Source organism: Pinus tabuliformis, chromosome J (genome assembly GCF_031772625.1).
Source record: "Pinus tabuliformis cultivar Carrire ecotype Pingquan chromosome J, CPIR1, whole genome shotgun sequence".
Taxonomy (NCBI): domain Eukaryota; kingdom Viridiplantae; phylum Streptophyta; class Pinopsida; order Pinales; family Pinaceae; genus Pinus; species Pinus tabuliformis.
Window position 1 is genome coordinate 992,739,558 of NC_142295.1, and position 16,372 is coordinate 992,755,929.

At 39.8% G+C, this 16,372-nt stretch overlaps 1 protein-coding gene across 1 annotated transcript in view; it reads right to left on the reverse strand.

Moving 5' to 3' along the window:
* Positions 1-3,711: 3,711 nt before the first annotated feature.
* Positions 3,712-16,372, reverse strand: part of LOC149230171 (uncharacterized) — a 56,540-nt gene continuing 43,879 nt past the window's right edge. The window contains exon 2 of the mRNA XM_089381218.1: positions 3,712-3,809. Coding sequence (XP_089237344.1) covers positions 3,712-3,809 — 98 coding nt within the window. The remainder of the gene's footprint in view (positions 3,810-16,372) is intronic.

Genomic DNA, 16,372 nt, shown 5'->3' on the forward strand with positions numbered 1-16,372 from the left:
CTAAATTCATTTCTCACTCTCATCTGCTTCTAAATCTAAGTTTACTCCTTAAACTTAGCTCTTTGTTCCTCTTTCACATCGCAAATCCATATTAATTTCTAAACTTACTATATAGCTCCCTAAGTGCACCTTCCCCCAAAGGCGGTGCGGGGAAACCGGAAACCACCTCCCGCTAACCGCCACCCCCGTTACGTCAGCCCCTCGTCATTGTGATGTCACGCCCGAGGCCCCCGCCACTGCGCCACGTCGCCCTCCACGCTGTCTTGCCACCTCCGCATGCCTCCACCGTGTCCCACCACGCTGTCATCCCAGTCAGCATCCACGTCACCGTCTGTACCCGGGGCCCACTGATGACGTCATCGCGGGAAAGCGCCAAAAAGCCATATGCGCCAAATTTATCGTTAAAAACACGGAAATGGACCGTTATTGGGTCATTTTCATTCAAAATTTCAAGTTCGTTGTTCTGTCCATTTACGCCAAATTGCCTCCAGACTTCGAATTTAGACGATTCGGACGTCGCCACCTGCAAATTCAACGACATTCTCCATCTTCCAGTCAATTCAGTAGCCCTCGGCGCTAGTTTATCCAGGTATTTCACCAAATCCAACCCATTTTCCGTGATTCTTCCCATTCTCTGCAAATTTGCCACTAAATTGCCTAAGGAACTCCTAAATTAATGATGTTGTCCTGGTAATGATTAGCCTAAAAAGATCTTAAGCACCCTCTTTTCAAGTTTCACTGTTACACAATCGTTTTGGGCTTAAACGCATGCTAAACTCTCACGCCTGCCCGGCATTGTTCCCTTTTGCCGAGTTTTGGTTCAAGCTCTCACTATTCTAAGCTGCAATCCTTTTTCTCATCTGCAATTGCCCTCACTGTCTACAAATTCTAAGAGTTCACCAAGAGAAACTGAAGCTCAAATCAAACTCTGTAAATTGTCCTTTCAATACAGCCATAAAACATTGAAGATTTTGAGTTCAGCTACAGTCATTCTGCCACTCCTCTTCAAATCCTCATAAGCTGTCATCTTTAGCCTGTTACACTCAGAAGCTGCATTCTAAAGATAACACCTGAAAGTTATACAATGGCTACACCATTAGCTCTCAGTGTTGCTCCTATGAATCCACCAAACCAGGAACTTGAGGCCATGCCTCTTGCTGACAGAGATTACCTCATCCAAGACCTTGTGGCTGACAGGAACCATTTACAGACCTTTCGCCAATTGAGAGACATCTATTTGAGCAACAATGACACATATGGGATATGGGAGTCCAATCTTCCTTACTATTTCCTTCCATCTGTTAATATTTTTCCAGAAATCATCCGCTTATGTGCTGAGAATTATGATCCAACTCAGAGAACTGTCAAGTCTCCATCTGGGAGCATACTCTTCCACATCAATCCTGACTCCATCAACCAAATGCTCAACTTCAAGCAAACTCAACTGTTGTTTCCCTTCTCCATGAACTATTTACTGGATGCAGGCGCCAAACTTTACACTGCTGACTTTGAGAAGGTCACCAAGACATTCATGAGGGCAGACCGCCAGCCTACAGGACCACCTCCTTTCTTGTATGCCCATTTCACTGATGTGGGCAAGCTCCTAGTTGACATGGTCTCCTATGTGTTGGGCTACAAAACCAGTGAGCACATTGATGAGACAGTGCTAGTATTATTAGTTGCTTACAGCCCAGGCCAGCCTCCTGCTTACAAATATACCTTTGCCAAGTTTATAGCTAACAAAATACATGACCAGCTCTTGAAAGTGGATAGGGAGGGTGTGTTCAAATATTCATCATATATCTACCACTTGTTCATGTATTATCAGTCTGAGGTTTTTCAATGCCCTATCAAGAAACTGGATTCTAGGGGAGAGAGGAGGTCTGTCATCTTCTGGTCATCAGTTTTCCACCAAGTCCAAGATTCACCATATTCTTACTGTGAATTTATTGACCAATTTGTTTACCCGGTCTCTTGCCTATTGATGAGATCCCCTCCTCCCAGCCTGTCATTTGAGATCCAGAAGACTTTGCAGCTGTCCAAGAACTATAAAATAGGTGATTGGTACCTATACCAAAACCATACAGTCATCAGAATCTATGGCTGTGAGCTCTGTCCATATAGGCTCCCAAGATATGTACCGATGAGGATGTTCGCCTTGGAATACTATATGAAACTCATTAACTCTGACCTCACCCACTTTCATAGTGCCAAGAAGAAAGCCCATCTCAAGTTCAAAGACCATATGGGTCCCTTTATCATGAATAAGAAAGAGGGTTGGCAAGAGGCTGATCAAATTCTCAGAGATAAATACAAACTAAAGAGAAGCTTTTGGTGGGTCCCTTATGACCCCGAAGGCTTCATCAGTGCTAGAAGAGTCAAATACAGGCTGCTAGGGTATGAGCACTGTAAATATCCACAAATTGAGCAGTATGCCAACCAACAAGAATGGTTGCAAGGCACATTAATTGAGGAACTAACTCAAGAAGAAATAATGGAAAGAAATGTCAAGGATTTAGAAAAAACTCTTGACTTAGATTCTGTGCAGCAGGTAACTTTCAAGCAGCCGCATCCAATTGGAGAAGGTACCTCCACTGCTGCAACCGCACCAGTCACCCAGGGGCCATCTACATCAGCATCAGGTACAGAAAAAGGCAAGGGGATAATGGGTGCAGAAAAAGAAGTAGTGACAGAAAAACCTGCCCCCTCAATTGGGCAGCAGCAAGAGCAAACCCCTCCACCACAAACAGAGGCGCCAACAGTGCCTACCTTACAGACCCCTGCACATGAGGAAAGGGGCAAGAAAAGGGACCGAGAGGAGTCCACACCTACTAGTGGATCCGCTCAGCAACCCGAAGCCAAAAGACAAAGGGTTGATTCTCCAGTCATAGAAGAAATTAACGAGGAGATCCTTGAGAGCCCAAGGAAAGAAAGAGAAGACAGTCGGCAGACAGCCACAAGCTATTTCCAACAAGAGCAAGGAGTACAACTTGGCATGGAGGTGTCCTCCTCCACTCAGCAAAGCAAGAAGCCATCCAGCACCAAGGCCTCCTTCAAAGAAATTAAGGCACAAAATGAGTTGTTAAAAGTGCAGGTATACTAACAATTTCTCAAGGCAACACCGACTAAACAAGAGAGGCTGATGTCAGTATATGATATCCAAGAGGAAAAGATAATCCTCGGCCATTTTAAACCCAAGATACCGCAGCCTCACTCAGCTGCAGATTTTTTCAAAACAAAGTTAGAAGTCATGGAAAAAGACATTCACCCCATGGATCAGATAGAGCTGCATAAGCAAACAGGGGAAATGGTCTATGCCACACTGGTAGACAGGGCCACAATGGCCCATGAATTAAAATAATCTCTGAAGAACACCAACACTCAGCTAGATTTGGAGAGAATGTCATCCATGGCCAAGGACAACAGGATCAAAACACTGGAGGACATCATTGTGGACTTAGGACATGATCCTAAGGATACTAAGGGTGTGAGGGCCCTTATGAAAAAGAAAGAGGATGATATTGCTGCATTGAAGAAGAGACTGAAATTGCTTCCTATTGAGCACCCTCAAACAACAGAATTGCAGAAAGAAAAGGAAGTTGAGGATCAATTCGACCTAATAATGCAGTTGAATTAAAGAGTGATTGATCTGGAAAGGGAGCTAGAAAGGGCACTCCAAGACAAACAAGGAGAATCAACCTCCCAACCTCCTCAGACTGCCCCAACCACTGCCACAACTACAGAGGCAGCAGCGACCCCTGCAACGGCTACAGCAACAACAGATGCGGCAGCAGCAACAACAACAGCTCCTGAGTCCAGCTTAAACATGGATGAATTGACAAAAGTTATCAAAGAGCTGGAGCTTCAGGCGACAGAGATCAAACAAGCCAAGGAGAAATTGGCAGAGCTGGAAGCTAAGTATGACAAATCCAAGATGACAGTAGCAGAGCAGACCAGAGAGATTAAGGCCCTAAAGGACAAAATAAAGGCCTTAGAGAAGGAATTAAAACTAGAAAATACTCTGGCAGAAATAAAAAGGATTTTGTGGGCCCGGATTGACCACTCCCTTACCAGACAGTGGAAGTCAATCAAAACAGTGCACGAACAGATGGAATTAATAGGCGAAGCACAAGTTGAAAGCCAGAAAGCCAGAACAGCACTGGGGAATAGGCCTGAGCAGGCCAACAGGATGATACATTTTCTCAACAATCAGACCAAGGAGGAGATGGCAGCCCTAAACATCATCAACAGAACAGATGTTGTCCTAACAGCTAAAAAGGTGCTGACCCTCAAAAATTTTGTACAAACTGTGGAGAGAAAATGTCATGAAATGCAGGTTGAGGTGGATGAATACAAGCTTAAAATGGGAGCATTGCAAGACAAAGGATTGCCCAGCCTATTGACCGGCACAGGAATACTGCTCGCCCGTGAGCTATATGCCACTAGGATGACAAATTTTATTGAAAATCAGATCACAGCATCCGCCAATACTTCTGAAGAAACAGGACCTCCATCAGGGCAGAGCCTCTATGACAAGCTTGAAAATCTATTCTACATTGAGCATGAGATTAATCACCTATTTGAGGTCCCACCAAATTTTTACAGGTATACAGAGGCAGATGAAACCTTGAAAAAGATACGAAGACACCAACTACCCAAGGAAGATTGGTGGCAGGCAATGCTGCAATTTTTCCTCAGTAATCTCGGTTTGGTCTGTCCTAGTCAGCTTCAGCTCAACCAAAGTCAAAAACAGAATCAGGACAGCATGCAAGGCGGCCAAAAAGGGTGACTTAGCATGATACTACGACAGCAAGCTAAAGCAAAGGAAACGCACAAATTTGGGCAATACGGCTCCAGCTGACTCAATGGGTCACAAAGTCAAAATTCTCTGACAATTTTGGACAGCTAATACACTAAGCAGTTATTACAACATTTACTCTCTCAGCTGTAATTCTTCAGGAGTTGGCACAGTATTTATGAGCCATTAATTCATCAGCTAGATATTTTTGTATCTAAATTTTGTATATATACCCCCCCTTGCAACGTATTTGGGGTTGGTGATTTTCTCTCTGAGACAATATATTGTATATTTTCAGATGATCTAATGCAAAAGGCTAGAAAAGTTCATTATCTCCTGAATGCTTGATGTCTCAATGATGCTCTGCGTGCTATTACAGAATTCCTGTGTTGTCTAATGGAACAATAAGTTTTCCTAAACTATGTTTTGTCTTCTTATGTCTGCTTAAATCATATGCATGTTTCACTAGTCCAACAATAGAGAAAAAGAATAGTATACGAAATGTTTGATTACACCCTGTGCTCAATCTCTGTTGTTGAATACGTTTTCTTCAGAATTAATCATGGACATGAATTCTTAATTTCTCATGTTTGTATTTGTTCTATAAATATGAATGTTATTCAGGAATTCTTCAATGTTCCTAAGTAATGTTCCCACTGTTCCCCATATCAGCTTACTGAAAGATCCTTAGTTGCCTTTCACGCCCTGATTCCATCCCATTCAATTACAGATTTAAAGAATTGTTCCATAGACACTTATCTGGCTCTGTAGCATCACTGTTGTTTCAAGGCAGACATACCAAGCAGTTAAACTTCACGAACTCCATGCCCAATGGCCTAGATCACCCTGCAAAAACATACCTGTTATGACTGAAATCATCATCCAACAAATTCAAAACAAAACCTTGTGCATCATAGCTAGCCTAAAACATCATCAAAACAAAGTTAAAGCAGAAAGAGAGAGCCCTCTTTGGTTACAGGTAGGCTAGGACCTGTGGCCAAAAGATTGGTTAGTGGTTACCTCGGTCGTATTCCCTTAGGAGTCAAAGGGGACAACCTGAGTGTTAACACATGCGCCAAGGAGATCTCGACCCATTAGTAGATCCATCTTATAAAGCTTAGGTTCCTCCTTGATTCAGATCCAGCTATCACTCACCAACCGATCACCAAAATTTCAGATCTTGCTCTCCTTAAGATATTCAACTCATGAGTGTTGCATCCAAATTATCTCCTTCCCCTTTTTATAGTCTAGGCCTTTCTCAAACCATGGACCAAAACCATAGAGATCCAATACTAGGGATCCAAAACCAGGGTTCAAACCTTTAGATGCAAAACCACGGACCAAACCATAGGTTCAAAAGCGTCGGACTAAATACCATGGACCGCCCGTAAGATTTCCCACGTGCGCGTGATTTTCTCTGCATGAAAGTGTGTGAACTGGGGTCCGCACCTTTTGAACTGTGAACCTGCGAACATGTCCGCACCTTCTAAATGATGTGCCTGCAGAACCTGCCGATGACTGCACCTTTTGATCGGCGCACCTGCGAACTTCTTATTTTCTTCATTCTTTGTAGGCTGATCATCAATCTTTGCTACTGACTTGTTGCACTATGATCTGTCATCTGTATGAGTTGCCATCAAGGACAACACTTGAGCCATAATGCCAACACCTTTTGCAAAACCTTGTTAATGAAGGTACTCATCCAACCGAAAATACCAAGCCCTTGGAACTTGTTTAAGACCATAGAGAGCCTTTTTGAGTCTGCATACAAGATTTGGATCATTTCCAAGGATGAACCCATCTGGTTGTTCAGTGTACACTTCTTCATTCAAGTCTCCATTCAGAAAGGCAAATTTTACATCCATCTGAAATACTTTGAACTTTTGAAAGCTAGAGAGAGCAAGGAACATTCTTATAGCCTCAAGTCTAGCCACTGGTGCAAAGGTTTCTTCAAAGTCTATGCCTTCTTGTTGCACATATCCTTTACAAACAAGTCTTGCCTTGTTTCTAACCACATCTCCATTTTCATTCAGCTTATTTTTGAAAATCCACTTTGTCCCTATGACATTCTTATCTTTTGGTCTAGGAACCAACTCCCAAGTGTTATTCCTTTCAATCTGCTCAAGTTCTTCATTCATTGCCTTGACCCAGCATTCATCTTTGCATGCTTCTCTTACATTTTGTGGTTCGGTGGAGGAGAGCAATGCTAGATAGCTTGAATCTTCTGAAATGGTTCTCCTTGTTTGTACACCTGCCTCTTTCTACCCCAAAATTTGAGATTTTAGATGATTCTTCTGAACGTATCTGGATGGAGTCTTTTCTTCTATTCTTATTTGTTCTTCTGGTGCCTCATGGGTTTCTTCATCATGAATCTGATTTGACGTTGAGGGATAGTCCTCATCATCTTCGAAAACTTCAGATCTTTCCTGCCTAGGGGTATTTCCTTCTTCATCAATCACTACATCAATACTTTCAATAATTTTTCCAAGTCTTTTATTGTAACACTTATATTCTTTGCTATGGGGAGAGTAACAAAGGAGAATGCCTTCATCTACTCTAGGTTCAAACTTGCCAAGATTTTCATCAGTCCTTTTAATGTAGCATTTGCTTCCAGAAATTTTGAAGTATTTCACCGCGGGAGTCTTACCATACCAAAGTTCATGCAAAGTCTGAGTGTCGTTTACCCGGGCATTTGTCTTGTTAAGAATAGTTACTGCAGAAAATGCGGCTTCACCCCAGAAGGTTGCGAGAGTTCTAGATTCATGGAGCATAGCACGAGCCATATTTTGAACCGTTCTGTTCATCCTTTCCACTACTCCATTTTGCTTAGGTGTCCTTGCAGTAGAAAATTCCCTTCTTATGCCATGTTCTTCACAAAAATCGAAAAATTCATCTGAGGTAAATTCTCCTCCTCGATCAGATCTGAGATATTTTATTCGTCGATCTGATTCGTTTTCAACCAAGGCTTTGAATGATTTGAAATTTTCGAAAGCTTCATCTTTATACTTCATGAGTCCTAACTAACACATCCTTGAAAAATCGTCAATAAACAATATGAAGTACTCTTCACCTCGAGGTGACTTCTTCCTAGTTGGACCACATATATCAGTATGGACAAGTTCAAGTGGCCTGATAGCTGATACTTCCTTCTCAGGGAAATTAGTTCTGGTTTTCTTACCAAACTGACATGATTTGCATATTGTATTGTCTGGAATTCTGATGTCAGGAAAATCACGAACCGCCTGATATTTGCATGCTTTCCTTATTTGAGAGAAGCTAAGATGCCCCAATCTTCTGTGCCATAGCCAGTGTTCATCATTCTTGCTTAGATAGCATTGAGGTTTTCCTTCTTTGAATATGTATAAATTATTTGGAGTTCTTATGCCTTTGAACACTATTTTTCCTGTATCAAGATCACGAACACTACATCCATTTGATCGAAATATTACCTCAGTTCCTTGGTCGCACATCTGACTGACACTCAATAGATTGTGCTTTAAGCCATCAACATACATAACATTTCCAAATTTGACCTTTTCTTTCAACTGAATAGAACCTTTACCTTTTATGAACGCAGGGGTGTCATTTCCAAATGAGACCTTCTTTGCCTTTTCTAGGGCACTATATGATTGAAGTTTTTCTTTATCACCTGTAATATGTTTCGAATATCCACTTTCAATATACCATTGATTTTCCTGTCCTTCTGCATATAAGGCTATCCCACATCTTTCTAGTTGTGGTTCTTTCATTCTCCATGTTTTGGCACTTGAGACTTGTTCCTTCTGAGTTGTCTGCCGAAACCTACTCCTGCATTCAGAATCTTCATGACCGAAGTTGTTACAAATAGAACATTCTATTTCATTTTCAAGAGCAGAAACGTTATTCTAGGTCCTTTTCATGATCCCAGTCATACTTCTTTGTTTTTGAGTTTCTTTAGTCATGATTGTCTTATAGGAAACACATTGAGCTGCTTTGTGACCAAATTTATGACAAGAGAAACACTGGCCATTGAAGAAACTCCTGCGATTATCAAATCTACCAACCGAACGATTGTAGTTTCTATTGACATCCATTCTTGAGGCAAATTGAGAATGTTTTACCTGTGGCTGATTGTAGCTTCTGTCCATCCTTAAAGTAGATTGCCCTCGATTTACCTGGTAATCTCTGTTCATTCTTGAGGTAAATTGTCCCTGATTTACCTGGTGATCTCCATTGTGCCTTTGCTGTCGATTGTCAATTTGTTCACTCCTCCTTGCTGCATCAAGATAACTTTTGGAGGTGGATGGCTCTTGTGCTTGAGACGCTTCTTCATTATATCCCAGACCTGTCTTGATTAGTGGAGAACGCTGCACTTTGATGATCTCATCTAAAGTTTCAGACCCTTTAGCAAATCTGAGATTAAGGGCTTTTGTTTTCTCAATTTATTTTCTAAGTCCCACAATTTCACATTCTAACTTATCATTGTATTTATCTTTTTCGGTAAGTTGGATTGTTAGAGTATCTATAATCATATTCTTTTCCTCTAAACAAACTTTAAGTCTAGAAATTTCTTCATAAAGACATTCTTCATTTATAGCATCCAAGAAATCATCATCTTCAAAAGCCATCAAAAGTCTGTCATCATTACCTCGTTCATCTTCATCACTATTTGACAATCCATCATTGTCTTGATGCGTGTAATAGATCTTCTTATTCTTCTTTTTGTTCCATCTGACAGGTTCCTTACCTTTGTCTAGTTTATCTTTATGAGGACATTTTGCAGCATAATGACCGACTCTTCCACAAGCAAAGCATTTGAAAGGAAGCTTACCTCTGAATCTTCCAGTTCCCCGTTGGAGGTTCTTGACAAAGTTTGACTCTTCCTCTTCTTCTGACATATGTCCTGACTCATAGTAATCTCCTTTGCTTGAAGCCTTGAATGCAACTTCTCTCCTGTCTAATGGTCCTCCTTTTCTCATTTCGTAAGCAATTAGAATTTCGTGCAGCTGTGACATGGTAAGGCTCTGTAGATTCTGCTTTTCTTCTATGGCAGAAACTTTTGATTCAAACTTAGAAGACAAAGATCTTAGAACCTTTTCAACCAAAACAACCTCTTTTATTTCTTCACCCAAGTTTTTCATACAATTAACAATCTCATCTATACAAAGGAAATAGTTAGCCACACTTTCATCACTGTGCATTCTGAGATTTTCATACTGAATTCTGAGGGTTTGAAGTTTTGCTCATTTTACCTGTTCATCTCCTTCATAGCTCAGAACGATATTGTCCCATATTTCTTTTGCGGTTTTGAGCCACATAACCTTGATGAATTCTGTTTGAGATAGACTCCCTAATAGAGTATTGACAGCCTTTGCATTTTTTTCATATTGCTTCTTCTCAGCCGGATCTGTAGGAGTAGCTGATGGAAATGTGTACCCTGTATCTATGATATCCCAGACTTCTGTACCAAGAGATTGAAGATAGGATGTAATTCTTACCTTCCAATAAACGAAGTTGGTCCCATCAAAAATTGGTGGCCTGATCGAGGCTTCTCTCTCGTAGTTGCTCATGATGATAGATCTTCCTTCAAGTGATCAAGCTTCTTCTAAAGGACCTGTTCTGAAACCAATTGTTGAAAATAATACTGAGAGGGGGGGTGAATCAATATTATTAAGTCAAATTTTTTTATTTCACACCCAGATCATATACGCTACTTCAGTTATAGAAAACCGTGTATATACGCAACTTCAGATAATAAAACCCGCGTATACAATGCAGACTTATAATTTAATGTATTCTACAGATGTTGATCATTAATCTGTGCATCAGAGTCATATAAACAGTAACCAGGAACAGTAAAAATAGAGCATAAGACAATCACACACAAGAACGCAAGATATAAGGTGGAAACCCAACGTGGGTGAAAACCACCTGCTGCAATTTGTCTCTATCTTCTTTTAATTAGAAACTTCTTTTCACAATGATTCTGTACTGGTGCAGACTTATACCAGTACGTAGGCTGCAACCTGCAGAGAGCTACAACCCTCTCTCGTTCTCCAGCTTCTCCTGGAAGGGAGCTACAACCCCCTTAGCTCTTGTACTAGCTGATATACTAGTATGTAGGTGCTGACCTACAGAAGGCTACAACCTTATCTTTTCTTCCAGGGACCACATTTCATCAATTTTCAGACTGGATCCATGAATATCAAACAAACATCAAGTATATGTGCATCAACCAATCTCCTTTCCACAACAACTGCTAAATCAACCAATAACTTCTCAAAATGATGTAATCAGAAAATAATACTAATAACCAGACACCAATGCTGAACCCAGAACACTGTAGTAATCCACAGTAGCAGCTAAACCAGATTTCAAGAGACGTATGCTACTTCACTGTGTATAAACCTGCGTACATACGCAGCTAAATCAAGGTCAACCTGCGTATACGCTTTCTTCTCTTGCTGAACCTGCGTGTATACGCACTTTTTCAGAGTCGAACCTGCGTACAGATCTATAAAAGACAATTCACCCTTTACACTTAAACAATCTTCAGTTATACTCAAATTATCAGATTTATAGATCTAAGTATGCGCCGATTATAATAGATCAAATCACAAAAAGATATTACTATTCAAGCCTTGAGATCTCGACCCATCAATAGAACTTATCTATCTTGTAATGCTCACGTTCCTCCTTGATTCAGATTCAGCCACACAAAGCAATCACTTGCATGTCTTCAGATATTCAATACATCAGATGATCCTTGCCTAATGATCTCCTTCCTCTTTTATAGTCTTAGGCCTTTCACAATACCACGGTCCAAAACAATAACAAACCAATACCATGGACCCAATACTTGGGATCAACACATTTGACGAGATACTATGGTCCAAAACCATAGGTTCAAATACCAAGGACTAAATACCATAGACCAAACATAAGTTCTCCCACATGTACGTGATTTTCCTTGCATGAAAGTGCGTGTATATGCATACGCGACTTTGGAACGTCTAACCCGCATGTATACATAGCTTGATCACGATGAACCTGCGTATATATATTTTTCTTCGTTCTGAGAACCTGAACTGAGATCTGTTACCAGAGTGAGTTGCCATCAAGGACAACACCTGTGCCACACCTGTGCCATAGTGCCAAACCTGTGTCATAATGCCAACATTAGCTAGGACTTTATGTAGTCAAGGAAATTGCATATGGTGGTGCATTTCAGCTCACGAAGCTGAATGGGGAATTACTTCCAAGTAGAGTTAATGGAAGTCGCTTGAAGTTGTATATAGGGGACCCTACCCCTGTGTAATGACTACATGATGGCGGGATAATATTAGTCCTCTAGGCATCTGCAAGGAAGTATGGGACTATAAACTACACTGCCCAAGAAGTGGAAAAGGAAGTAAGGGGGCTCACAATGGAAGCAAGAAGTGCGCCAAGAGGAGATGCGCAAGGAGGGATATGCCATGGAGGTTGGTGTCATGCAATAGAGTAAAAAAATAGTCCTTGGTTTCACTGTAGATGATTAGATGGTGAAATTTCCATTAAGAGGAGTGGGTAGGCTACATTTATGGAACAAATATTTGGCAATGTGCCACCAAAGATGCATTTATGTTAGATATTTGGAGGGAACAGTCAGATTTGAATTTGAAATCACCTATAAATATGGCATGTTACCCTGCATTAGAACACTTTTCTCTCTGAAAATCACTTGTGATATTTTGTTCCTTAAGTCTATGAACCATTGTAATTAGGAAGATATTTTCTTACATCTAGGGTTAGCTAACGTGCCCAAAGCATTCCATGACACTTTCTTGGAAAGAATGACAACCATTAACTGCATAGAATTCGTCATTTCTAAAGCCGCTACCCTTGAAGTCACACAATGAGTAGAAGAAACACATTTTGTACCTACGGCACTGAGGTCACCTAGGCCTAAGTCGTCTGCTACTAAGAAAAAGAAAAAGAAATCATAGTCAGATCCAGTGAGATAGTCACCAAGGAAAAAACCCACTGACGTTTGCCAAAAGGAAAAAATGGACAAGTCAAAACAACCGCATGAAACCCTTGACCTGGATGAAGAAGAGGTTCACGGATCCTTGAGGAGTTGGATGCTAAAGAGGGTGAGACTATAACTGATATCCCAAAGTATATCCCTCTGCGAAAAGGAAAAGTGAAGGTACATGGATTCTCCCTCTTTGATAAAATATATGAGAATGGGTATCAACACTGCTGGAAGATGGATCAAGAATATCATTCACTACTTATTCAACAAGGTCAAAATTCAAGGGTTCTTGGTTTCTGTTACATTTTCTCTTAGTGATGAAAATGCATGGATAATTGGTAGTGTAGAATCAAGGCACATGACAAGAGAAAGTAAACAACTTCCTACACTATCAAAGGAGCCGTCTTCTCATGTAGTGGATTTCGGTGACAACAAAAGCAGTGATGTTAGAGGCCTAGGATCAAGATAGTTGAAGCTAGAAAATGGATCAAAGTTTAACCTCAACAACATACTATACGTTCCAGGTTTGAAAAATAATTTTCTTTCTATTTCTTGTTTAGACGATAAAGGGGATATATTTGATTTTGTTGATGGAAAAGTATTTGTTTGGCGAAAAAACTCTAACATTGATAAATCTAGGTTTATTGGAGTTCATGAAGGAAGTATTTATAGAGTTATTACACCACTTCATCAAGATTCGGTTCACATGGAGATCAATCCCATTGAGCTATGACATAGGAGGTATGGTCATCTACATTATAAGGTTATCCCGACTCTTAATAAATTGGTTCATTTTGTCAGAGATTTCCATAATAGCATTGTGTAATATGAGTGATATGTCCAACATTTTAGATGGTGACTCCATCCATCATCAGGGACCATAGAGACCCTTGTAAGTAAATGAGTGCTAGAGATACAATTGGTTCATGGCATCCTCAATATGAAGTTAGATCATGAAGGTGTGCTCAAGGGATGTTATTTGGGTAAACATACAAGAAAGCCATTTCCTAATAGTGAAACTATGTCTAAAGATATATTAGAACTCATTATGACGTGTGTGAGCCCATGTATGACAAATCACTTAGAGGTCATCTCTGCTATGTAACATTCATTGATGACCATTCTAGAAAGACATGGCTCTACCTTATCAAAATAAAATATGAATTATTTGAAAAATTCAAGGAGTTTCAATCTAAAGTGGAAACCCTAACCGAAAGAAAGATAAAAACTCTAAGGTCTGACAATGGTGGGGAATACACTTCTAAGGAATTTATTGCATATTGTAAGGAAACAAGAATTAATAGGGAGCTCATTATTACCTATTATCTCGAAAAAAATGGAGTGGCTGAAAGGAAGAACAGGTCAATTGAAGAAGGCATTCAAACAATGCTCCTTGATCAAGACCCACCAAAATTATTATGGGGAGAAGAAGTAATGACAGTCATGTACATTCAAAATATAAGGCCTCATATAATTATTAATAATATAACACCCAAAGAAGTATACATAGGAAAGAAGCCAAGTGTGGATCACCTCTAAATCTTTGGAAATCCAGCATATCTCCATGTTCCAAAGGACAAGCAAAAGAATTTGGATTCCACAAGTATCAAGTGAATATTCGTTGGATATAATATCTCCTCAAAAGCATATAGAATATACATTAAGGAAGAAAGACATATTAAGGTAAGTAGGGATATCATATTCAATGAAAATCAACCATACAAGAAATCAAAGGATATTCCTGTTGATTCTAATGATGAAGAAGTTCCAATATTTGAAGAAGAATAAGGTCATCATGAAAACCCTACTGCAAATCCAAAGGAAGAAGAAGGAACAAGTGAGGCTATTAATATGTGGTCATCCCAAACATAAGGAAAAGGAAAAATTGGTTAAAAGATACATTAGAAGATGTTGAAGGACATGAAGTTGTGAAAGGAACCTTCAGGGAAAGTAAACGACCGAAGATATATTAGGGTTATGCTAATAATATGATGAAGTTAATTGAAATTGAACCATCTACATTCAAGGAATCTACTCATCAAGATGTTTGGAAGAAAGTGATGCAGGAAGCATATCAATCCATTATGAAGAATGGGTATGGGAAATTGTTCCTAGACCTAGTGACAAATTGGTTGTCACCTCCAAATGGATTTATAAGATCAAACATGCTATTGATGGAAGTATAGACAAGTACAAAGCTAGATTCATTTCAAGGGTTTTCTCTCAAAAGGAAGGAATTGATTATGAAGAAACCTTTGCATCCACAACAAGGTACACTACCATTAGATCTTTAGTTTCATTGGCCACTACAATGGGTTGGAATATCCATCAAATGGATTTGAAGACCATATTTCTAAATGGGACCATTGATGAAGAAGTGTATATCAAACAACTTGAAGGATTTGAAGTTAATAGCATGGACTCTCATGTTTGTAGACTCAATAAATCCCTATATGGTTTGAAGCATACACCTAGGGCATGGTATGCAAGAATGGATGCATATCTCCTTAGAATTGGATTTGTAAAGAGTTCTGTTGATCCAAATCTCTACATCAAGGTTGTGAATAATAAGCCCGTCATTATTCTACTATATGTGGATGATCTATTCATCATTGTTGTGGAGTAAAGAATTTGAGAATGTAATAATATGGTAGCAGATGAATTTCAAATGAAGGATATAGGACTAATGCACTACTAACTGGGTCTAGAAGTATGGGCAAAACCTAGGGAGATATGTTTGGGGCAAGGAAAGTACATCATTAAGTTGTTGCGGAAATTTGAGATGATGGATTCCAAGCCTATGACTACTCCTATGATCACTAATCTCAAGAAGTTGAGGGGATCTGACTCATGTCTCATGGATCCTACCTCCTATCATTAGTTGGTGGGCTCCCTAATGTATCTGGTAAATACTAGTCCAAGCGTATGTTTTGCAGTACACATTCCTAGTCGGTTTCAGTTGGATCCTCGTCATGATCACTGGATAGCTTCCAAACACATACTGAGGTATCTTCGCGGCATTATACATCATTGTCTAAAGTATGATATTAAGGAAGTTAAGCTAATTAGCTTCACATATTCTGATTGGGGTGGCTGTGAGACTGATGGAAGGAGCACTACTAAAGGATGTTTTAGTCTGGGAATTGTTATGATCTCATGGATGTCAAGTAGAAAGAAAGATCATGTTACTTTAAGTAGTACCGAGGTAGAATATGTGGCTGCATGTGAGTTAGGAAAGGAGGTTGTTTGGTTAAGGAAGCTTCTAACAAATTTGTTCGAGAAGTCTCTAGGTCCTACTATGATTAATTGTGATAATCAAAGTTTTATTAAAAATTTTGGAGATCCCGTGTTTCATACTAGAATGAAGCATATCAACAATAAGTTCCACTTTATTAGGAACTTGGTGCAGGATGGGATCGTGAAGTTGGAGTATGTCTTGATGGATGAACAGGTAGCAGGCATACTAACAAAGTCTCTTCCTAATAAGAAGTTTGAATATCTAAGAAACATGATTGGTTTAGTAGATATTGTTGATTGTATTGATGATAAGATATTGGAAGAGATTTGTTGAGGCTTTTCAA